Source organism: Lipophrys pholis (assembly GCF_963383615.2).
Source record: "Lipophrys pholis genome assembly, chromosome: 16".
Classification (NCBI taxonomy): Eukaryota; Metazoa; Chordata; class Actinopteri; order Blenniiformes; family Blenniidae; genus Lipophrys; species Lipophrys pholis.
In genome coordinates this window covers 26,329,021-26,352,563 of record NC_137634.1, presented here as the reverse complement: position 1 = coordinate 26,352,563, position 23,543 = coordinate 26,329,021, and the positions used below count along the sequence as shown (strand labels likewise).

Here is a 23,543-nt window from a genome sequence, read left to right as displayed (position 1 = left end):
TCCTTTATTTAAAAGCCGCACCGAAGCAGTAAACTCGGTGCGGCTTTTTCTTTAGTTGTTGTTGTAAACTGAGGGTACATCCACACAACGAAAATTTTTATTTTTTTTTTCTCCCTGGCCTTCTCCCAAAAAACTTTCGTCCACACCTCACTATGAACACGGTACAGTTGACCAAACCACCTGCTGAAGGACCTCGACTGAAGCTTTAGCCAAAAGCTTCACAGTTGAACTGCTCACCTGACCGGTGTGTGTAGTCTGTGTAGTTACTGAGAAGAAACTACGTTTAACTGCATCAAACTGAGAAGATCTAGACAACATGACGAGGAAAAGAAGGAGGATGAGGAAAAAAGATAGCACAGCTTTTATTCTGGAGGAGCAGCTTCCTCCAACACTTATCTGTGACGTCAATCACATGTCAATGACGAAGCAGTCGCATGTAGAAAAATACCCGAATTAGTACCACATACACCAGCAACATCCTGGAGTTCATGGTGTCCAGGACCCGGGAGCTGTGGCAGTACAGGGAGTCAAGGGATCCAGAGGTGGCATCAGCTGGCATTCAGGTGCGAACGGACAGGAAATGGAGGGCGGCCAAAGCTCTGGAGGTGAATGAGTCAAGACTGACAGAAGGCACTGGTGGGGACCATAGCCACAGGGTGGGCAGGAAGTGGCTATTTCCCAGCAACCAGAGTGGACAAGGCCAGAGGGAAAGTGAGGCGACATCTTGTGCAACAGGAGGTTCGGGTAGATGTAGAGGAAGCACGAGCCAGCAGGATGGTAGGGAAGGGACAGCAAGGAGCATGGACTGAATGGGACAATGCTCTATTATTATTATTATTGTTAGTTTATTTAAAATGGGACAGTGCAAATTTATAAAACACATGATTACACATGGTTAAAAAAGCCAGAATTAGCCAGAAGGCTAGTTTTCATCTGTAGTCCCCTGGCCATGATGTAAAAAAGGCAATTTAAATGTACATTTAAAAGTAAGGAGTGAGAGTTAAAAAAAAAAAAAAAAAACACAATACATGTACAATATAATACAAAATACATATGCAGACACTTACTACAATTAAGAAGAAATACAACATCACAACATAACATTTTATCACAACATCAAAACATCACAACAGGCTTATCTTTTAGTGTACTACAGCATAACATCGCCTGGTCCAACATCTGGAAGGCAGACTTCTACTGCATCAGGTTTTTGGTCCAAGTGTTGTAAGACATCCTACCAAGTCCAGCCAACCTTCACATCTTGGGCAAAATAGAAACACCTTCCAGTCCCCAATGCTCAGGCCGGGAATCACCATGAATGAGCTCTTGGAGATGGACGCTATCGCTGGCGCCATGACCAGGTGCTCAGAGCAGTTGCTGACGATATAGCCACTTCCAGTAATACCCTCAAGTGCCTCCAGAAGTTAAAGGCCATCATGTTTCACATAGCTGGAGAGAACCCCAACCCACAACCTCGGGCAAAGTCTGGCCTCCTCACCTCCGCCACCGACTGGCAACTGGAAGTGGACCTTGGAAAGCAGCTGAGGTTCCCTGCCAGCGGATCATCATCATGACTGCGACCAGATGTGATCATTCTGTCCGAGTTCACCAAGCAGCTGATCTTTCTGGAGCTCACAGGGCCTTGGGAAGAGCGCATGGACAAGGCCAATGAGAGGAAACGTGCCAAGTACCAGGAGCTGGTGGATGAGTGTAGGAGGCAAGGGTGGAGGACCTGGTGTGAACCCCTGCAGGTGGGCTGCCCTGGATTTGCAGGGCGGTCACTCTGCAAAGTGCTCATGCTGTTAGTCCTCACTGGAGATGCAAAGAGAGAGGCCATAACATCCACTTCAGAAGCCACAGAGAAAGAAACAAGTTGGCTCTGGATCAAGAGGGCAGAGCCGTGGACAAACACCGCTGGGACACAGGCTGTGGTCTGATCAACCTTGGTAGGGTCGCCTGGGCGATGGTGTCTGATGGTGAAAGACCTGAAACACCCGATGACCCTAGGTTACATCACTAATGATGTTTCCCAGTGTGTCTAGTTGATTTAGCTTTCACCATGAATGAGACCTGGGTCTGGTGGGAAAACATTTGAATTGGAGCTTTGACACAAACGCAAAACAGGTTGATCTGAATCACTGTGAGCAGAAAATCTGAATTGGGTCTCATTTCCCTGCAGTGTGAACGAGGCCTTGGACTCCCTGTGTTCCCACTTGGTTCTGTCCTCAGTTGTTGTTCTTTCGTTTCCCAGACAGCATGTTACCAAGAGGAGAGGGAAGTGTTACTGCGAGGAGACAGACGCTGGATCACAGAGCTGCACTACGCCTTTCAGGACGACAACTATCTGGTATGTCTGTACGTGCTTTATCACTTAGAAGTCCTGAAGCATGCTGTATTTAGCTGACTACTGCAATACATACTCTTCTTCCATAGTACCTGGTGATGGACTATTATGTAGGCGGAGACCTGCTGACTTTGCTTAGTAAGTTTGGAGACCGGATCCCAGAGGACATGGCTCAGTTCTACCTGGCTGAGATGATCATGGCCATCGAGTCTGTTCACAGACTAGGCTATGTACACAGGTAAACATTAATGTCTCAAAAAATCTGTCTTTTATTTACAAGAATCCGTCTGAATAACACCAACTGACTGCACCATTTTGCACAGCAACTGGATGATCTGTTGTAGAAACGTGTCAAATGACCTCATCGAAGGTATAGGGTGGACTTGTGGTTATCAAAATTCTTTCAGCGGAGAACATGAAGATCTCTCCATGCTTCTCCACCATGACCAACCTGGACAGTCCAGAGGAAACATGTGTCCTCTAGAGCCGAGGTGGACATTCCTGGTCCTCGAGTCCTGCAGGTTTTCAATGTTTCCTGCTCAATCACACCCCAATTTAATCGGTGTATCATGATAAAGCTTTTCAGAAAGCCTAACGAGCCAGTCGTTTTTATCGGGTGTGTTGAAGTGAGGGCACATTGGAACCATGCAGGACTGTGGCCCCCGAGGAGAAGTAGCGCCCCCCCCCCGCGTGGGAAACGTGAACTCCCTGCTGAACAAGATCCATGAACTGGCTGCACTGGTGAAGAATGTGAAGATCTACAGGAAGTGTAGTATGTTGTGCTTCACTGAAACCACGTTGAACTACTCGGCTACGCCACAGTCCGAGCCGACAGACACTAAAGCCTGCCGGAAGCAGGAGGGATGAGGACTCTCTCCGTGAACAAGAGGTGGTGTAAGCCAGGGAATGTACACATTAAAATGACCTTGTGCTGTAGGGATGTAGAACTCTTGGCCCCTACTATCTCCCACAGGAGTTCGGACACGCCATCGCCCTGTGTTCCTACATTCCACCTCGAGCTAATGCTGAGGCAGCCTGTGACGTCATCCACTTAACGGTGGCGGGTCTACAATCGCGACACCCTGAGGCCGTTCTGCTAACATCCAGAGACTTTAATCATATCAATCTGGACCTGACACTCCCTGAGTCACCCAGGATGTGGACTGCAACACCAGGGGGAACAGAACAATTGACCTGCTGCAGGCAAATGTTAAAGATGCATACAGCCCCTCCCCACTGCCTGCTCTGGGTAAAGCAGACCACAATCTAGTCCTGCTGCAACCTCACTACATCCCGAGAGTGAGGAGGCTCCCAAAAACAACCCCATCAATCAGGAAGTAGTCTCCGGGTGCAGAGCCGGCTCTGAGAGACTGCCTTAAGACAACGGACTGGGATGTACTGCAGGACAAGAGAGCGCAATGACTTGATGCGTCCACCAGGTGGACGTCGAGGGATTGCGATGACCCACGCGACCAGTAGAGGCTTTTGACTCGCTCTTTCTGGGGCGGTTGCTTAGCGGCCAGATAAACAAGATGCCAGTCGCGCGCGCATGTACGAGTGACGCGGTCTCACCTACTCCCGTAATGACTGGGCGGCTTTGTCGGCCCGGTTCTGAGTGCTGGAGTTCTAACTGGATGTCGGAACATGCAGCCAGAACTGTGGTGATCATGCGGATGTGGTTTAGCTGCATCAGTTAGCAGTTTGGTTGCTAAATGTGGCTGTGTGTGTGTGTGTGTGTGTGTGTGTGTGTGTGTGTGTGTGTGTGTGTGTGTGTGTGTGTGTGTGTGTGTGTGTGTGTGTGAGCTTATCTTGATCAGATAAGACGAGCGGCGGCAGGTGAGTGAAGGAGGGAGAGAGAGAGAGAGAGAGAGAGGGGGGAGAAGAGACACAGAGATCCCAGTGGGCTTGGAGCTCACTTGGACCTCTGGTTCTGAGGTGAAAAACTTGAGTCTCGAACTTGCGATGGTGGCGTGAACATCGCATTCACCCCACCATCGCAAGTTCACACATGGGTAAACTGCATCTTCGTGCAGCTGCGGCCTTATCAGCGGAACGTTAAACTGATCTAACAAGGCTGCCCATACAAAACTCTCTGACTTGGTCGTTGTGTTTTTTAGCACCGTTCGTGGGGCTGTGCGGTGCTGTGCTGTGCTGTGCGGTGCTGTGCGGTTCTGTGAGGCCGCGCTAACTTGTCCGTTACCGAGTCTGAATTCGGCGTCCTGAAATCAGAGGCCTTCCTCAGCTGCAGAAGTGGAGCGCTGTGCAGCTGGAGGGGAGAGAAGCCGGGCTTGAGCTCCAGAGATCAAAGCAAAAAGGGGAAAGAGAAGAAGTATTCCAAACTGTGTCCTGCCCGTCCAGCGGGCTGAACCTGGGCTTGGTCCTATGGTTCCACTTTTGTGCTCTCTCTTCCGTCCCGAGGCAGCAGAGACGAGTGTCCCTCTCGGTGGCTGGGATGAGAAGCCAGGAGCAGTTGGTTGGGAGGGAGTTTCACCAAGTTTGAACTTTGGACCCCTGCGGAGTCCGGGGTCGGTTCGACCAATGAGTGGCTGGCGGCTACGAGCTCTGCATTCGCTGCACAGTTTCTATTGGTTCCCAACCTGGGGATTGCGGCCCTCCTAGGGTCGCTGCCTTCCTCCCTGCTGTTTTATGGCCTGTTCACTGTTCCTGGTGTCTCTCCTCTGGGCGAGAAACTGCTGGAGGAGTTGAATGGAGTCTTGAGCCCAACACCACAAAGTGTTGTCTTTGTGTGAAGGTTGTTGTCTGCCAACTGGACCAGAAGGAAGGTAGTGCTGAATAGCAGTGTTATTCTTGATTTATATATCAAGAGGGTTTGGCAGCTCCCAGTGTAGTCTATACAGCGAGACACGACTCCAAATGGCTTTGACTGTTGAAGGTTGCCGACCCCTGGTCTGACCTGCCGGTCCTGACAAATTTAGCTTTTATGTGGAATGGAAATAACAATAAAGACCTTGAGCCAGTGTTCCCCAATTCTGGGCCTGGAGGGTCGGTGTGCTGCAGGTTTTAGCTCCTCCCAGCTTCAGCACACCTCAATCTGATGATGATGTCATCGTCAAACTTGTAAAAAAGCCAAGTAACGAGGCCCTTATTGCATTCAGGTGTGTTGACCTGGGAGAGAACTAAAACCTGCAGGCCCAGAATTAAGGACCCCTGCCTTGAGCCTTGATCAAATAGAAATATCACTGTTTACCTGCACTGTCTCTTCAACAGCAATAACTTCAAATGAAACGTATCATTTCTTTGATTGAAGCTTTGGGTTTTCCTCACACATGCAGCTTTTTTACCAGATGTCTGCTCTGGATTTACTGAGCGTCACACATCACCAGAGATCCCTGACCTGACGGAGCCTGCTGGTCAACTTTTCTGCAGAAAACTGACTTTCAATCTGCACTTTGTTTGTTTTTACATTATTTCCAACAGAGACATCAAACCTGACAATATCCTGCTGACAGCTGATGGACATGTGAGACTCGGGGACTTCGGCTCATGTCTCAGGCTTCTTGAGGATGGAATGGTAAAAGTTGACAACATCCTTAGTTCTAGAAATATATACTGCAATATATATATATATATATATATATATATATATATATATATAAAACCATTGACAAGGTTAGAAATAATTATATTTATTTGAAATAATAATTTTTTCCTTCAAACTTTGCTTTCGTCAAAGAATCCTCCATTTGCAGTAATCCCAGCATTGCAGTACTTTGGCATTCTAGCTGTTAATTTGTTGAGGTAATCTGGAGGAATTTCACCCCACACTACTAGAAGCTCCTCCCACAAGTTGGACTGGCTGGATGGACACTTCTTGCGTCCCATACGGTCAAGCTGCTCCCACAACAGCTCAATGGGGTTTAGAAGTAGTGACGGCGCTGGCCACTCCATTACAGATAGAATACCAGCTGCCTGCTTCTTCTCTAAATACTTCTCCACCCTCTGGAGGTGCTTTGGCTCATTGTCCTGTTGGAGGATGAAACTGGCTCCAACCAAGGGCTGTCCACAGGGGACGGCATGGTGCTGTAACATGGAGTGATAGCCTTCCTTATTCAAAACCCCTTTTCCCCTGAACAAACCTCCCACCTTACCAGGACCACAGCAACCCCACACCATCACCTTACCCCACCTTGCTTGACAGACGGTACTTCTCTTCTTGCTCAGTTGTGCAGCGGGCCTCCCACTTCTCTTCTTACTCTGGTTAGAGCCTGTTTGTGCTGTTCTCTGAAGGGAGTAGGACACACCGTTGTAGGAAATCTTCAGTTTCTTGGCAATGGAATAGCCTTCATTTCTAAGAACAAGAATTGACTGTCGAGTTTCACATGAAAGTTATTTTTCTGGCCATTTGGAGTCTGAATCCACCCCACAAATGTGATGCTCCAGATACTCAAGCTGCTCAAAGGAAGGTCAGTTTTATAGCTTCTCTAAGCAGCTAAACTGTTTTCAGCTGTGCTAACATGATTGCTCAAGGGTTTTCTAATCGTCCATCAGCCTTCTGACACAACGAGCAAACACTTTGTACCATTAGAACACTGGAGGGACAGTTGCTGGAAATGGGCCTCTATACACCTATGTAGATATTGCACCAACAACCAGACATTTGCAGCTAGAATTGTTATTTACCACGTTAACAATGTATAGAGTGTATTTCTGATTCTGAAGTATCTTCATTGAAAAAAACTCTGCTTTTCTTTCAAAAATAAGGACATTTCTAAGTGACCCCAAACTGTTGAATGGTAGTGTGTGTATATATATATATAATTCTTATAATTCTAAGTTCATATTGTTGTGTTTAATTGCAGGTGCATTCATCCCTGGCAGTTGGGACCCCAGACTATTTGTCTCCAGAGATTTTGAGAGCAGTGGAGGACAGTGGAGGTTACGGTACTGAGTGTGACTGGTGGGCTCTGGGTATCTGCGCCTATGAGATGCTGTTTGGGATGACACCGTTCTATGCAGATTCCATCTCTGAAACCTACGCCAAGATCATTCACTTTGAGGTACATCAACACCCTGAAAACTCCTAATAACAGCTGATTAGGCCCAAACATGATCAAACAATATGAAGTACCAATGTGTTTTTACGTACTGGATAAGTCACAGACTGCTGAGCCCTCAACACACTAACAGTATAACCATATATTAAAATAAAGAGAAGAAAAATCTTTTATAATAGCATGTACTATATTTACCTTGGTGTTCACATCACATCAAACACTTCCATTTTCTACTTCAAGGTCAATGAGGTCCAGCAGGACGACATTGTGATTATGATTAAAGACATTCTGGCCAGTCCCGCGCTGAGCTGTAGCGACCAAAATAGAGTTTCACACATCACTGTGGAGGAAAATATCAATAATCCTAAACAGTCAAACCTGAGGAGTAGCCAGGTGTGTGTGTGTGTGTGTGTGTGTGTGTGTGTGTGTGTGTGTGTGTGTGTGTGTGTGTGTGTGTGTGTGTGTGTGTGTGTGTGTGTGTGTGTGTGTATATATATATACCACTTACTTGCCTGTAGGGTTGCCAACTTTCCCACGAGCAAATACAGGACAGGAGTTTTGGACCGGTGGTCAGTGCCTCCACAATGTGGATTAGCATTATCACGACACTGACATCTTTTCATTCACTGGTATATACGACCTTGGAAAAGTATTGACAGCAAATACCATTTATTAGTGATGGCCACTACTTTTTTGATAATCCTGTCATGAAAAAACATTTCAACCCAAGATTAACTGGACCTTCAAATGAATATCACAAATAAACACACAACCTTCACACACAGGCGTTTCTCAGGCGTGATTCAGGAGGAAGTTTGACTCACCATTCACTTCTTCCATGGATTCTTTTTGCTGCTCCTGGTGGATTCCAACAGTCCTTTGTCCTTTTGCACATCCCAGAAGAAATCTTTGCATGGCCAGTCACAGTTCACGGAGATCTGAAGTTCATTTTTGATCATCTCAGTGCTGCACTTGTTTCTGGAGTCCATCAGAGAAAAGGTCCTCTCAGTGAAGACATTGAGCCTGGCACACTGAGGACAAATGGAACCATCCTGAACATGCTGGGCAGGTTGGACTTTCCTAAGTTTTGGAAAACAGCCATCTTCTCATTTGTGCTTTTTCTGGTATCCTGTCTGGATTTCTGAATTTCCTCCCGGCTCACACAGAATTCTTCGTACAGTTGATCCATCCTGACGGTGTCTTTCAGTGTGAGGACAGCCAGCACCTCCTTCAGGTCAGTGAAGCAGAGCTCCTCATACAGTCGGAGGTTTCAGTTTCACCACAACATTTCCTCAAGAAAAGTCAAAGCACTTGTCAATGTAAGTGATGACAAGACCTGGACCTGTCTGGACCTGGACCTGCCTGGACCTGGACCTGCCTGGACCTCTGTGCTGGAAGCCATTTGTCCAGGAGTTGTTTGGTCTGATTTGGTTTGTTTCCACATCGTCATCTTAACTTTGAACTTCTGGATTTCTTCTAAACTTCTGTGATGCGAAGCTTCGTTTCCTCCAGTTTTTTCACAAGTTGGTCAAAGACGCGTCCCACATTGTGGAAGAAGCACAGGTAAGTCTCAGCTGCTTCAGTTTGTTCTTCATCCTCAATAATCTGCTTTAGTACTCGAGGACAGAAGTCACCAAGGGACCTAAAGGACGCAGTCAGAGCAGGCCAGCTTCGGTCGGTCAACAGCTGGATGAAGAAAGAGACATCTGGTGCAAACGTGACGCAGGATTTCACGCCTTTCAATGTCAACAAAGTCAAACAATGTCCACAGTTCTTCTCTTCTTGAAGCAGACACTGAGAAGTGGCTGTGGATCTTCAACACGATTGTCTCTATCCATGGACAGCTGATCACAGGCATGCTCTGTGATGAGCGTGATGTTCACGTGATGTAGTGTGATGAGCTGTGTGAGCTGGACAATCAGCTTTCACAATACCATCATTTGCCTCTTTCAATAACTGCTAAACAGAGTTGTGTTCTCCAGAGTTGACATTAGCATTACCTGCTGCAGAAGAGGTGATGTCTCTGATGGCCAGCCCCCATCTTCCCAGACAGTTCATTAATGCTATGTGAATGCCAATAGCAGTCTCATCACTGTCTTCATAAAAGACCAGCAACTTGCACTGAACTCCTTCAGACAGAGAAACACCAGACACACACTGGAGACATGGTTCTATTTCCTTGTTCCAGGCATCAGATGCAACTGAGAAATAAACAGGTTCACCTTCAGTTGAGGGGAGATTGTCCAAGATGTCCCGCACAGTCTTTGGTCCCAAAACATTGATAGTGATCATCTCAGCATTAGTTGGTCTCATGTGCATCTTCTTCACAACGTTTGAATCATTGAACAGCGCTGTGGAGCTTAACGAGACAGTCGGTGCTGTGGAGCTTAACGGGACAGTCGGTGCTGTGGAGCTTAACGGGACAGTCGGTGCTGTGGAGCTTAACGGGACAGTCGGTGCTGTGGAGCTTAACGGGACAGTCGGTGCTGTGGAGCTTAACGAGACAGTCGGTGCTGTGGAGCTTAACGAGACAGTCGGTGCAGTGGAGCTTAACGGGACAGTCGGTCCTGTGGAGATTAACGAGACAGTCGGTGCTGTGGAGCTTAAGGAGACAGTCGGTGCAGTGGAGTTTAATGAGACAGTCGGTGCTGTGGAGCTTAATGAGACAGTCGGTGCTGTGGAGCTTAAGGAGACAGTCGGTACAGTGGAGCTTAACGGGACAGTCGGTGCTGTGGAACTTAACGAGACAGTCGGTGCTTAACGAGAGAGTCGGTGCTGTGGAGCTTAACGAGACAGTCGGTGCTGTGGAGCTTAACGAGACAGTTGGTGCTTAACGAGACAGTCGGTGCTGTGGAGCTTAACGAGACAGTCGGTGCTGTGGAACTTAACGAGACAGTCGGTGCTTAACGAGAGAGTCGGTGCTGTGGAGCTTAACGAGACAGTCGGTGCTTAACGAGACAGTCGGTGCTGTGGAGCTTAACGAGACAGTCGGTGCTGTGGAACTTAACGAGACAGTCGGTGCTTAACGAGAGAGTCGGTGCTGTGGAGCTTAACGAGACAGTCGGTGCTTAACGAGAGAGTCGGTGCTGTGGAACTTAACGAGACAGTCGGTGCTTAACGAGAGAGTCGGTGCTGTGGAGCTTAACGAGACAGTTGGTGCTTAACGAGACAGTCGGTGCTGTTGTAGCTGAGTCTGTGTATAACGGTATGGTCGGCATACGCGGCTTCACCTGCAGCAACCTGGTCATTGGCTGCTGTCGATGTGGTAAAGAACTCACTAGTACTGCTGGAACCTTTAGCTACTGGGACCTTCTTGTGCATTTCTGTGGTCTCACGTTGAGTCCGGTCATTTTCACCTCCATGGTCAATAGAAAAATCGAAAAGCTTTTGTCTCCGCTGGCTGGTTTTACCCACGTCTGTTTTGCCTCCCACTGCTTGTTGAAGCTGCAAAGTCTTTTTTTCTTAGCTGGTTTGTCCACAGTGGAACTCCAGTACCACAGCCCTGTATCACACACATCAACGTTTCTATTTACAGGAATTGCATCGAGTGTCTTACCGTAGCAAATGGGAAATGAGTACCATCTAGTGGTTGGAGTACAAGAGCGCAGTCAATATATGGGACAAACTTAAATAGGCCAAAATACTGGATGTCCTGGCTAAAACGGGACAGGTGGCAACCCTACTTTACCTATGATGGATGGATGGATGGATGATGGATGGATGGATGGATGGATGGATGGATGGATGGATGGATGGATGAGCGCAGTAGAATGACAACTAACTATCCTGCTATATCAAACTATATTGATAACTATAACTACATATGTTTTAAAAAAGGCTCTGCTCTGCAGACAAATCAAAATAATGTTCTTTGTTGTGGTCCTTAGGATCATTTTGAGTTTCCTCCCTCTGGGCCAAAGATTTCAGAGAAGGCTCGCTCTTTCATCACTGGACTCATCTGTGAGAGAGAAGTCCGGCTGGGAAAGAAAGGAATGAGTGACTTCAGGACTCACCTCTTCTTCTGTGGGCTGGACTGGGGCGCCCTGCATCAACTCCCGGCTCCCTTCAGGCCTGACGTTTCTAACCCAACCGACACATCCAACTTTGACATCCTGGATGATAGCCTCAGTGAGATGGTAGTATTTAAACAGAAGGACCAATCATGTTCTGGGTCGCCAGCCCTTTCTTATTTAATGCTTCCATTTCTGGTATTTTCAGGCCTGTACCTGCTTGAAGTTTTATTCAAAGCATTTTGGCTTCTTATTAAAAAACTGACGCTTTCAACAACATCCTTATAAAACAGACACAAAAAGATAGAAATGTGATGTTTGTCGGACTATGTCTTTGTTGCAACAATGCTTCCTGGTAATAAATCTTACGCCTTTGGGAAAATCTAATTATTTCCATTTTCAATGGTGCCACATTTGTAAGAAACATGGATTTGTGGGATGAGCAGCAGCAGAGCTGAATATATTGCTTGAATCTCGAGATGGGCTGTTGCACGGTATTGAGCTCTTTCCATCTTCACCACTCGTGGATTCTGGATGCAGTCTCTGATAGGGACAGGAATCGAAAACTGGTTCTAGTTGAGAACCAGTTCCCAGTATTTCAATTCCTTCGAATTGTTTGACAAATTTGCAAACGATTCCGTGGCCGATTTCAGTGGGTGCGAAAGACATCTTACGCTACATGCGTGGCAATGTCATTCACCAATGCAGCCAGCAGGAAACATGGCGGACAAGCGGCAAGAACATGTGAAGTTTTGTTACATTTCAGGAGAACGGACGACAGGGCAACTTGAAAAACGTACAAAGTGGATATTTCATCATAGCGAGAAAATACGACCAGTGAGCAGAAACATTGGCAGACAACAGCGACGACTTTGAATGAATGTCACGTTTCGATCTGCTCCCAGCGGCAGTAGCAACAATAGCAACATTAGCAGGTCCTCTGCTGGTAATACTGCAGCTTGTATTTCCAAATGAGAATCTCTAATAGAAATGATAAAGAACCGAATCATTAAGCAGAGTGAAAATGGAATTGTAAGAATCTCATCAATTCTCATCACTCGTCTCTGATAAACCAGTTCTGTGGGAGCAGTGTGGTCACTTTGGAATAAAGAGTTTAGTGCCACACTGTGGAGATATGGGATTGTTGCAGGTAGCTGAATTTCTGTATTAAGATTGCCTTAAATGGTTTTTGATGATGCTGCTCAACATCATCACAATGTCCAATGGTTGGCCATAATGTCCTACAAACTGTAAGGTCTCTGTGGGGGCTTTTCCACCAGAAAGAACCAGGTTCTAGTTCTGGTCCAGGGCCAGACTCAGCACCAGTTCTTTGTCTTTCCACTACCAAAGCCCCGGCCTATCAGGGGCTAAACTGCTGCTACGCTGGCCCCACTTCGTTGCTGGACCAAAGAGGAGCCAGACTGGGGCCTGACGCATCATCAGCTGGGGGCGGAGTTATCTCTGGAGGTATCTCTGGAGGTATATCTGGAGGTATCTCTGGAGTTATCTCTGGAGTTATCTCTGGAGGTATCTCTTGAGGTATCTCTGGAGTTATCTCTGGAGGTATCTCTTGAGGTATCTCTTGAGGTATCTCTGGAGTTATCTCTGGAGGTATCTCTGGAGTTATCTCTGGAGTTATCTCTGGAGGTATCGCTCCCTACAAGGCGGAGGCGAGACTGTACCGGCTTTCTGAAAACTACAGCGAACACGGAGCCCCAGAGTGGTTATAGAGAAAAATATAAAGATAATGCGTGGGAACGATATAATAAGTCGTTCCCTGAAGTTAATAATACGAGGGAACGGGATTATTTAATCCGCGTTCGCGGAGCCGCGGCTGTCGAGATGCTGCAGAGCTCCACCTGTCAGTCCGCTACGTCGGATTTAATCTAGAAGCAGTTTTCCATTGTCGTATATATTTCACACTTTTCATGGTAACATTATTCTAACTAACGTCACGTCCAGGTCTTGTTTCACCTTCTGACCGCAGGCTGAGGAGCTGCAGCCGCTGAGCAAGGCAGTGTGAGGCTGCAGGGGGCGCTCCGCTCCGAGACGCTCCAATAGTATTTTCTACCCACAGAACTTCTTTATAATGAATACTTTCGTTCATCAGTAACTAAAAAACAAACTACAAACTACTGTAAATCAAAGTTGGAGTTTTTAGACATAAAATGAGTCTTTTAATGGCTTCATGTGAAAGAGAACTTTAATCAGAGTGTTTACGGAGGTTGCCATGGAAACGGCTGTAGAGCTTCGTTCTATCATTCTACACCTCCATTCTTCCATGGTGAAGCTTTTGATTCAGACACGTCCAGAAATAAAGTGAAAGGAGCAGAAATTCACTATGGAATGCCCAAATGTTGAAGAATAAGACCCAAACTCATTCACGCATTATTTTGTTTCCCTCTATGTCCACTCTGGGGCTCTGGACTAAAGCAAGACGGACGTGAAAAAACACCAATAGAGACAAGAAGAGACGTAATGTTTTCTGGCTCTTTGGTGCATCTGAGGTTCAGGTCAGACTAGATGGAGCGACCCGGACTAAACCACTGGTTTGGATCCATCTGCATGCGTCACTGCAAATCTGAACAATGATGCCAAGATGGGGAGGAAATGGTCTTCTAAGTCAACCTGGAGGCTTTTAATAATGGCTTGGATTTATATACCACTTTTTTTCAAGGTGACTCAAAGCGCGTACAGAGACCATTATTCATTCACATCAGTGGTGGTAAGCTACGATGTAGCCACAGCTGCCCGTCGCTGCCATTTTGCCACAACAGCCTCCGACCACCGCAATGTGTGTATAGTGCCTTGCCCGACTTGGATATAGTGGGATTTGAACTGCCAACCCTCCGGTTAATGGACGAAGAGGCTCTACCACTGAGCCACAATAGCCCAAGGTTCTTGTAACAGAACCTTACATAGTCAGCCACTATTTCTCCAGCTGCCCACCGCAGCCGGAGAAATAGTGCCAGGGCATTTCTGGAACCCGAAACAAAACAAGAACTGAAGCCAAAGCAATTCAAAGCTGTTTGTCTTTGGCAGAGAAGTTTTAGCAGCTTTTTTACATCCCACAGCCTCGGCTCCACTGCCCTTCCCTCAGATGCATTTTCCTGACAATGTGACACCATTTGAATCACACTGTGTAATGGTAAAGGAAACTTTGTTACAGCAAGGAAATACTCTACCAAACACAAGTTTACTTGAGTATAGTATGCTTACTATTGCACGGCTTGTTTATTTTTCCCTGTTTCTGCACCAACCTGAAGTTCTCCAGCGCCCCTAAGAGGAGGCATGGTTAACACTGTGAAGCCCACTGCTGACTAATGGAGACCAGCTGGTTGGTGTCTGTGTCACAGCTGCTATCTGGTGTCTTTTGCAGGAAACACTGTCTGATGTCATGGACAGAGCTCCAATCGGAGTACACTTAGCTTTTGTAGGATACTCTTACACTGCTACCAGGTAAAATAGTTCAAAGATTAAAAGTGTGTTAACTCAATTAATTTGTACATGCAGTTCCTCTGAGTATTGGAAAAAACTGACAAGCTTGTTGTAGTCAGACAGGTGCTATCGACCACAGTGAAGACATCATGATGCAGATTGACCACACACGGCTCATGGAGTGTGACCCTGACTGTGCAATAGAGAAGCTGGTGAGGAATCATCCCAACCATAGAATTGTCTATTTTCAGGTGTTTGTGTTCCCGGTGTCAGTGGATTCTATAAACCACACGACTGTCTGTACCGATTCAGAGCCAGCTGTGGCAGCGAGCTGACTCCGTCCCTGTCTTGTTGGAGCACCCACTGTCTCTGGAGGAGGGTCTGGCCATGTCCACACTCACCACCGAGGAGGAGGAGGGTCTGACCATGTCCACACTCACCACCGAGGAGGAGGAGGAGGAGGGTCTGACCATGTCCACACTCACCACCGAGGAGGAGGAGAAGGAGGAGGAGGGTCTGACCATGTCCACACTCACCACCGAGGAGGAGGAGAAGGAGGAGGAGGGTCCGGCCATGTCCACACTCACCACCGAGGAGGAGGAGGAGGAGAAGGAGGAGGAGGAGGAGGAGGAGGAGGAGGAGGAGGAGGTTCCGGCCATGTCCACACTCACCACCGGGGAGGAGGAGAAGGAGGAGGAGAAGGAGGAGGAGGGTCCGGCCATGTCCACACTCACCACCGAGGAGGAGGAGGAGGAGAAGGAGGAGGAGGAGGAGGAGGAGGAGGTTCCGGCCATGTCCACACTCACCACCGGGGAGGAGGAGAAGGAGGAGGAGGAGGAGGAGGAGGAGGAGGAGGAGGAGGAGGAGGAGGAGGAGGGTCCGGCCATGTCCACACTCACCACCACGGAGGAGGAGGAGGAGAAGGAGGAGGAGGAGGAGGGTCTGGCCAGGTCCACACTCACTACCGAGGAGGAGAAGGAGGAGGAGGAGGAGGAGGAGGAGGAGGAGGAGGAGGGCCCGGCCATGTCCACACTCACCACCGAGGAGGAGGAAGAGGGGGAGGAGGAGGAGGGTCCGGCCATGTCCACACTCACCACCGAGGAGGAGGGTCTGGCCAGGTCCACACTCACTACCGAGGAGGAGAAGGTGGAGGAGGAGGAGGAGGAGGAAGAGGAGGAGGAGAAGGAGGAGAAGGAGGAGGAGGGTCCGGCCATGTCCACACTCACAACCGAGGAGGAGGAAGAGGGGGAGGAGGAGGAGGAGGGTCCGGCCATGTCCACTCTCACCACCGAGGAGGAGGAAGAGGGGGAGGAGGAGGAGGAGGGTCCGGCCATGTCCACTCTCACCACCACGGAGGAGGAGGAGGAGGAAGAGAAAGACCAAGGCTCAGGACCTGATGTCAACTTGCAGAGGTATGAGCCAACACATTCATCTGTGCCTTTCATTATTATTTTTGTCATCTCTCAATCAGAAGGGGTGTGTGTATGTGTGTGTGTGTGTGTGTGTGTGTGTGTGTGTGTGTGTGTGTGTGTGTGTGTGTGTGTGTGTGTGTGTGTGTGTGAGCGAGAGAGAGAGACAGAGATTTTTTGATATTTAATCAACCTTTATTTATTTTTCTGAAAACCCATATTGCCATGTTTTCACCAGTAACAAACAAAAGCCAGTTCAGAGTAAAAAATCAACACTTCCTGTTAAATAAAGTGCTGAACTCCAGTCCTCCTCCACCACAGAGCAGATGATGTTCTTATAACACCACCTCTCATTAAAACTCTCCAGGTCCTTCATTTCTTTAAAAAAGTTCAATTCCACCCAGCCTGGCACCCTCACCAAAGATAAAAACATTGTGAGCTGGTCCCGGTCCACCCCCTGCTGAGCCTTGTGCTTCCTGCTCACAGACATCGCCATCTTGGCTTCACCCAGCAGGAACTTCTGCAGGGGGTACTTCCTGGCCTCCCTCCTCCTGTACCCAGCTCCAAAGATAAAAACCTGCTCTGACCAAGTTTTGTTAAAAGAAGAGAAGAACATTTTTAAAACAGCGAACAAAGCTGTGAATCTTTGACATTTTAAAAAACGGTGAATAGCCTCTTCTTCGTCACAAAAAGGACACGACACAGTGGGATTCATCTTGTTCACCAGGCTGTTGACAGCCACCGCACCATGAAGGATCCTCCACTGTCGATCCCAGTGGCGGGCCGTCAGGGCCTTCAAGGCCTTCAAGGCCTTCTCTCCCTTCAGACTGAGGGGCTCTGCAGGCCACACAGTGCCACATAGTGGAGGCCACCAGGTTGTTGATTACTGACGTTCTCCCCCTAAAAGCCGTCTTTGGCAGTAACCACCTCCACTTGTTAAGCTTGGCCTGTATCTTTTCTTTTAACCCCTCCCAGTTTTCCCCCATAAAAGCTTCCTCTCCCAGGCACACCCTGTCCTGGTCCCAATCAGGTATAGTGTTCTGGTCCAGATGAGCTGATCGGTGATCCCACGAGCATTTTCCTCTAATTCTCCAACTCTACTGGTAAAAATCTGATCCAAGAAGCAAAAATCAGATGAGAAGCTGGACTTGGATGCAAACGAGTTTTATTCCCAAAACAGGCAAAACTCAGAGTCTCCGACCGGTCAAAGGCTGGTTTGTACAGAGCTTGACCTCTTCTTTTATTCTCTTCTCTGGTCCTGCCTTTATTATTTTTTTTGAATGCCCATCATACGCTTGAATCTAATTGTGTCCTCAAAAGTCCCCTCTGCACAGCCCCTCCCCCGGGTTTTTACCTTGTTTGGGAGTTTTAATGGTGTCGTATTGTTAACAATCTGCCTCTAGGTCATCTTGACCCACCTTCAGCTTTTGGCACTGCTTATGACACGATTAGAACCATTAATAGAGCGTTCCATTTTTTTAAAACACTTGTGTATGTATAACAAAAGACAGCTATGCCAAATAAACATAACATGAGTGCAGCCCAGACATGCAGCTGCGCGCTCACTCTCTTAACTCAGGTATTTAATAGATCTGCTTAGCCTCTACTACACACGCTGGAATGTCTCTAGACACTTTCTACATGAGCCATTAGAATTTCCTCCTCTACACTGCTACATGCATAGCTTCTATGATTGTTTCCTCTACAACCCCCAGATATTTAACCCCTCCTCTCCTCCACAATAATCCGGCTGGTAATGTTGGTAGACCCTCGGTCCATCCCCCCACTGCCAGTGCTTCACTCTTTCCCCAGTTGACCTTTGCCCCCATCAGTAAATTAAAAACTCTACACATTTGTTTAAAAGGTCAACGTCGTCTTGCTTGGATGTTAAAACAATGATATCATCAGCATATGCAGATAAAACCTGCTGACAGAGGAGCGAATATTGTGGAGCAGCGGTTCAATGGACAGACTGTAGAGCATACCTGAGAGAGCAGAGGTTCAATGGACAGACTGTAGAGCATACCTGAGAGAGCAGAGGTTCAATGGACAGACAGTAGAGCATACCTGAGAGAGCAGAGGTTCAATGGACAGGGTGTAGAGCATACCTGAGAGAGCAGGGGTTCAAAGGACAGACAGTAGAGCATACCTGAGAGAGCAGAGGTTCAATGGACAGACTGTAGAGCATACCCGAGAGAGCAGAGGTTCAATGGACAGACTGTAGAGCATACCCGAGAGAGCAGAGGTTCAATGGACAGACAGTAGAGCATATCTGAGAGAGCAGAGGTTCAATGAACAGACAGTAGAGCATACCTGAGAGAGCAGAGGTTCAAAGGACAGACAGTAGAGCATATCTGAGAGAGCAGAAGTTCAATGGACAGACAGTAGAGCATACCTGAGAGAGCAGAGGTTCAAAGGACAGACAGTAGAGCATACTTGAGAGAGCACAGCCCTGCCGAACACCCCTCCTGACTTTAAAAGGAGCACTCAGCCCCCCGTTGATCTTCAGTCCTCTCTATGTCCTGGTACAACACTTTGATCATTGCTATCAGACCTGGATCGAGACCAAACTGGGCCAGAACTTTCCACAGATACACTGAAAAAAATAATTCTCAGTCATTTCCACAAACACAAAAATAATTTGTTGAGTTAATGTAATTTAATCATGTCACACATTTCCATCTATTCATATTAAGTAGATTGAATCCCATTTATTCATATTATCTGAACAACATGTGTTAAAATGAACCATTTAACAACAAGAAACTCAATGTGCTCATGTTAATCAAACATATTTCTGATATGTCAACTGAAAAACTGCATGTCAAACTGTCAAAAACATCACAAATTAGAGACACATTGTTCTCTTGGCTCAACCCGGCTGCAGTCTTCCACTGTCCCACCGTCCTCAGGTCTCTCAGCTTGGTCAGACCAGCTGATGTTAGGGTCCTCTGTATGGTCAGGGAGCAGAGGAGCCTGGCTTGGATCATGGGGTTATGGAACAGTGGCTCTTCTCTTATGTTGCCAAACACCTGGGAAGAGTCTCTCCGGGCAGTGAGAACAGTCCTCCGGGCTCTCAGGACAGACTGGTAGAAGACTGATGCGCTCCATGGATCCACCTCAGCCAGGTTGAGAAGGAACAGATGTTTATTGTAATGGAGGTTTCTGATTCTTCCCAGCAGCACAGATGCTGTTTCTGTCCATAGTTGTTCTCGGTGGTACAAGTAGCGCTGTGCGGTCAGGAGACGGAGGGTCTTTAGGCGGCTCTGGATGTCCATTAGTCCCTGACCTCCCTCAGACAGAGGAAGGTACAGGACTGAAGCTCTGGTCCAGTGAGCACCGCCCCAGAAGAAGTTCACCAGTCTGCTCTGTATATCCTTGATCAGGGCTGCAGGAGGCTCCAGCACAGTGAAGCAGTGCCAGAGCATTGAAGCTCATCTGTCCCCCCCCTGTGAGACAGCTGTGGCTGGACCAGGTCCATCCAGACAATCGGGCACTGACTCTCTCCGCCAGACCTTCCCAGTTCTTCTTTTGGGAGTCGTTGGTCCCTAGAAAGACGCTCAGACACTTCACTCCCTCAGTGCTCCACTGCAGCCCAGCAGGTAGAGTTGGCTGCTGGTTGTTCCACTGCCCCAGGACGAACCCTTCACACTTGATCCAGTTCACCTTGGCTGAGCAGAACTTCTCACATAAGGTGAGTTTGCTTTGCGGAGTCTGGATGTCTGTTCTGTGGGTAATAAAAACTGTGATGTCATCAGCATAAGCTGATAGCACAGCAGTTCTCCCACTTCCTGGAATTGGTCGTCCTGGCAGACTGCTCCAGTTGAGCCAAGAGGGGCTCAATGGCGATGCTGTACAGCATCCTGGACAGAAGACAGCCCTGCCTGGTCCCTCTCTGAACAGGGACTGGTCGGCTTATCCATCCCGGGAGACCATCCACAGCTGAGCTGCTGGAGCGCCATGGACATGTCTTCAAGGGAGCAGCTGAACTCCAGCGAGGCTGAGATGGACTCCTCCAGCCGTGGGAGCCCCTCCAGGACCTGGACCCCTGTAGGACCTGGACCCCTCCGGGACCTGGGCCCCTCCAGGATCTGGGCCCATCCAGGACCTGGGCCCCTCCAGGATCTGGGCCATGTTACCAGGGTCACAGGTCTCTGTGCTTAACAGGTCTGAGTAGAACCTGAAGATCAGCTTCCTCATCTCAGAAGGGGGTGTTGTTATTGCTCCATTGCTGTTTAAGGTGTCATTATATTATTGTTCCTGGGTTTTTTCTCTGATTTGAAGAAGCGGTTTGGAGCATCAGTTTTTTTAATTGAGGCGATTTGGTGTTTGAGTAAAGCCCCTTTAGCTTTTGTGTGGAGGAAAGTGTTTAAAGCTTTCTTCCTGCCAGGTAATGTTCTATTGCTCTCTGTTCCTTTACTGGTTTCTTCTTCCAATGAACTCATTTCCTTTTCTAGCCCCGGGGAGACGGTCTTTTTGTGTTTGTGTCCTGTGTGCGGTGTACTGCTTGCAGAAAAGTTGAATTGGGTTTTCTCCACCTCCCACCATTTGGCCAAACTCACAAACTCAAAGACCAGTTTCTTCCGCTTCCACTGAGTCCAGAAGACGGCCAAAGCTTGACAGAAGGACATGTCCTGTGTGAGCTGGATGTTAAAAGTCCAATATGGAGGTGGGTGTGGGCGTAGCTGCAATGAGAGACCTGTGACCAGTAGATGGTCAGAAAACCTATAGGTGTGATGGTGGACTGGACCAGAAGGTTAGTTTGTGTTTTCTTAATGTAAATCCGGTCCAGACTGGCTGCTCTGACTCTGCTGTCTGTGGTCTTTACCCAGGTGTACTACCTGTCTGACTGTAGGGTGGAGGGTCCTCCAGGTGTATTATTTGTCTGACTGTATGGTGAAGGGTCCTCCAGGTGTATTACCTGTCTGACTGTAGGGTGAAGGGTCCTCCAGGTGATCTAGGTGTATTACCTGTCTGACTGTATGGTGAAGGGTCTTCCAGGTGTATTACCTGTCTGACTGTAGGGTGAAGGGTCCTCCCGGTTGTATTACCTGCCTGACTGTAGGGTGAAGGGTCCTCCAGGTGATCTAGGTGTATTACCTGTCTGACTGTATGGTGAAGGGTCTTCCAGGTGTATTCCCTGTCTGACTGTAGGGTGAAGGGTCCTCCCGGTTGTATTACCTGCCTGACTGTATGGTGAAGGGTCTTCCAGGTGTATTAGCTGTCTGACTGTAGGGTGAAGGGTCTTCCAGGTGTATTACCTGTCTGACTGTAGGGTGAAGGGTCCTCCCGGTTGTATTACCTGCCTGACTGTAGGGTGAAGGGTCCTCCAGGTGTATTCCCTCTCTGACTGTAGGGTGAAGGGTCCTCCAGGTGTATTCCCTCTCTGACTGTAGGGTGAAGGGTCCTCCAGGTGTATTAGCTGTCTGACTGTAGGGTATATATAGAAATTTATAGAATTTATCTTCAGAAGCCACATTCAGTCCAGTTCCATCCTGAGTTGCTGGACTGGTAAAATAAAGCTCTAATAACCTTTAAGTATTTCTTTGTTGTGGCCACAGTGTACGGGATGAATTCTGCCAGATCACACATTAAGTACTAAAGACGACAACAACAACAACATAAAGTCCATTTTAATGAAACATTCTGCTGCAAAATACAATGAAATATTAAAAGTCCTTTATAACCACCTTGATTGGTTTCTGGGGCTCATTGGAGCTTGTTGCGGCCGGTTCTGGTCCACGGGCCTCATGTTTGACAGAAGTAAAGTCCACAGCAGCGCCCCCTGCTGGAGGCTGTCCCTCATTAAGGTGTTAACAGTGAAAACCTCGGTGCTCGACTGTTTATCTGCTCTTACCAGGTCTCTAGTCTGAGGTTCTACTGGACACACAAGTTGGACGGCTTTGAGCAGTTGTGCCTGTTTTTGTGTCCGTCTTTTCTCCATCTTTCCCTCCCTCTGTATCTCTCACTCTCTCTGCCTCCCTCCCTCTCTCTGCCTCCCTCCCTCTCTCTCGCTCTCGCCCTTTCTATCTCCCTCCCACACTCTCACTCTCTCTCTCCCTGGCTCTCCCTCTCACTCTCTTTCTCCTTCTGTCTCACTCTCTTTCTCTCAATCTCTCTCTCCCACTCTCTCTCTCTTTCCATCTCTCCCTCCCACTCTCTCACTCTCTCACTCCCTCTCTCAATCTCACTATTTCCCTCTCTCTCTCCCTCCCACTCTCTCACTCTCTCTCTGCCTTTGTATCTTCCTCCCACTCTCCCCTCTCTCTCACTCTATCTCACCCTCTCTGTCCCACTTTTTCTCTCCCTCTCTCTAACCCTCTCTCCCTCTCTCTATCTCTCTCTCCTTTTCTATCTCTCCCTCCCACACTCTCACTCTCTCTCTCTCTCCCTCTCTCCCTCTCTCCCTCTCTTTCTCTCAATCTGTCTTTCTCTCACTCACTCCCTCTCTCTCTCTCAGTCCTACTCACTCTCCCTTTCTATCTCTCCATCCCACTCTTTCTCTCTCTCTCTCTCTCTCTCTCTCTCTCTCTCTCTCTCTCTCTCTCTCTGTTTGAAGATGACATCCTTTGTCTTTCTTTTCTTTCAGGTGGTTAAATGAAGCAGAAAAAAGATATTGTGAGCTGGAAACAGAAATGAAGCGACTGAGGAAGAAGATGCAGGACTGGCGATTGCTCAAGGACAGAGGCAAGGCATCATCCACTGTTTCCTCCTCACACCATCACCTGCTGTGTTTTGACCTCGTCCAGTATGAAACCACAATCACCTCATAAACAATGAATATTTATGGAGCCATTCATTTAGGATCAATAACATTGGTTGGAGACGTCATGTGACTGTCATGGAGGATCATTATTGTCTTTCCAAATCGAATTATTGTCATCATCATTTGGATTTCTATATAAAACCTAACTAAATGTAAATATAGGTAACGCATAAATCTGAGCCCTCTTCAAGTCACATTAAGAGAATCACAAATCTCTTGAGTGAATTTGTTTCTGTTCCTTCCACAATTCAATACATATTGCACCATTATGTAATGATGGTGCAATATGTAATACATTTTCCACTCATTATGTAATAACACCACATTTTGTAGTCAAAGTCTTGAATGCATTTTCTAATCAACTTTGCCGCATTTTGAAATAACTTACATATTATAAAACTTACTACATAAGAAAATGTAGTAATTTGGTGCATTATGTAATAAATGTTGTCCTTTATCCATACACATGGTTATATGTTTGATAATTAGGAAAAAATGTATTCTCTAGTTGGACTAGCATTATATGTCAGTGTTTGCGTTCGATGATGTTCTGCCAACACA

General features: G+C 47.5%; 1 protein-coding gene across 1 annotated transcript in view; it reads left to right on the top strand.

Moving 5' to 3' along the window:
• LOC308121917 (myotonin-protein kinase-like) overlaps nucleotides 1-23,543 on the top strand; it is a gene marked incomplete at both ends in the record, with an annotated part of 57,533 nt that overhangs the window by 26,851 nt on the left and 7,139 nt on the right. The window contains 11 exons of the mRNA XM_080483443.1: nucleotides 2,252-2,347; nucleotides 2,434-2,582; nucleotides 5,783-5,876; nucleotides 7,165-7,362; nucleotides 11,247-11,495; nucleotides 14,749-14,828; nucleotides 14,923-15,019; nucleotides 15,120-15,372; nucleotides 16,703-16,769; nucleotides 19,769-19,910; nucleotides 20,120-20,359. Of these exons, the coding sequence (XP_080339569.1) occupies nucleotides 2,252-2,347; nucleotides 2,434-2,582; nucleotides 5,783-5,876; nucleotides 7,165-7,362; nucleotides 11,247-11,495; nucleotides 14,749-14,828; nucleotides 14,923-15,019; nucleotides 15,120-15,372; nucleotides 16,703-16,769; nucleotides 19,769-19,910; nucleotides 20,120-20,359 (1,665 nt within the window). The remainder of the gene's footprint in view (nucleotides 1-2,251; nucleotides 2,348-2,433; nucleotides 2,583-5,782; nucleotides 5,877-7,164; nucleotides 7,363-11,246; nucleotides 11,496-14,748; nucleotides 14,829-14,922; nucleotides 15,020-15,119; nucleotides 15,373-16,702; nucleotides 16,770-19,768; nucleotides 19,911-20,119; nucleotides 20,360-23,543) is intronic.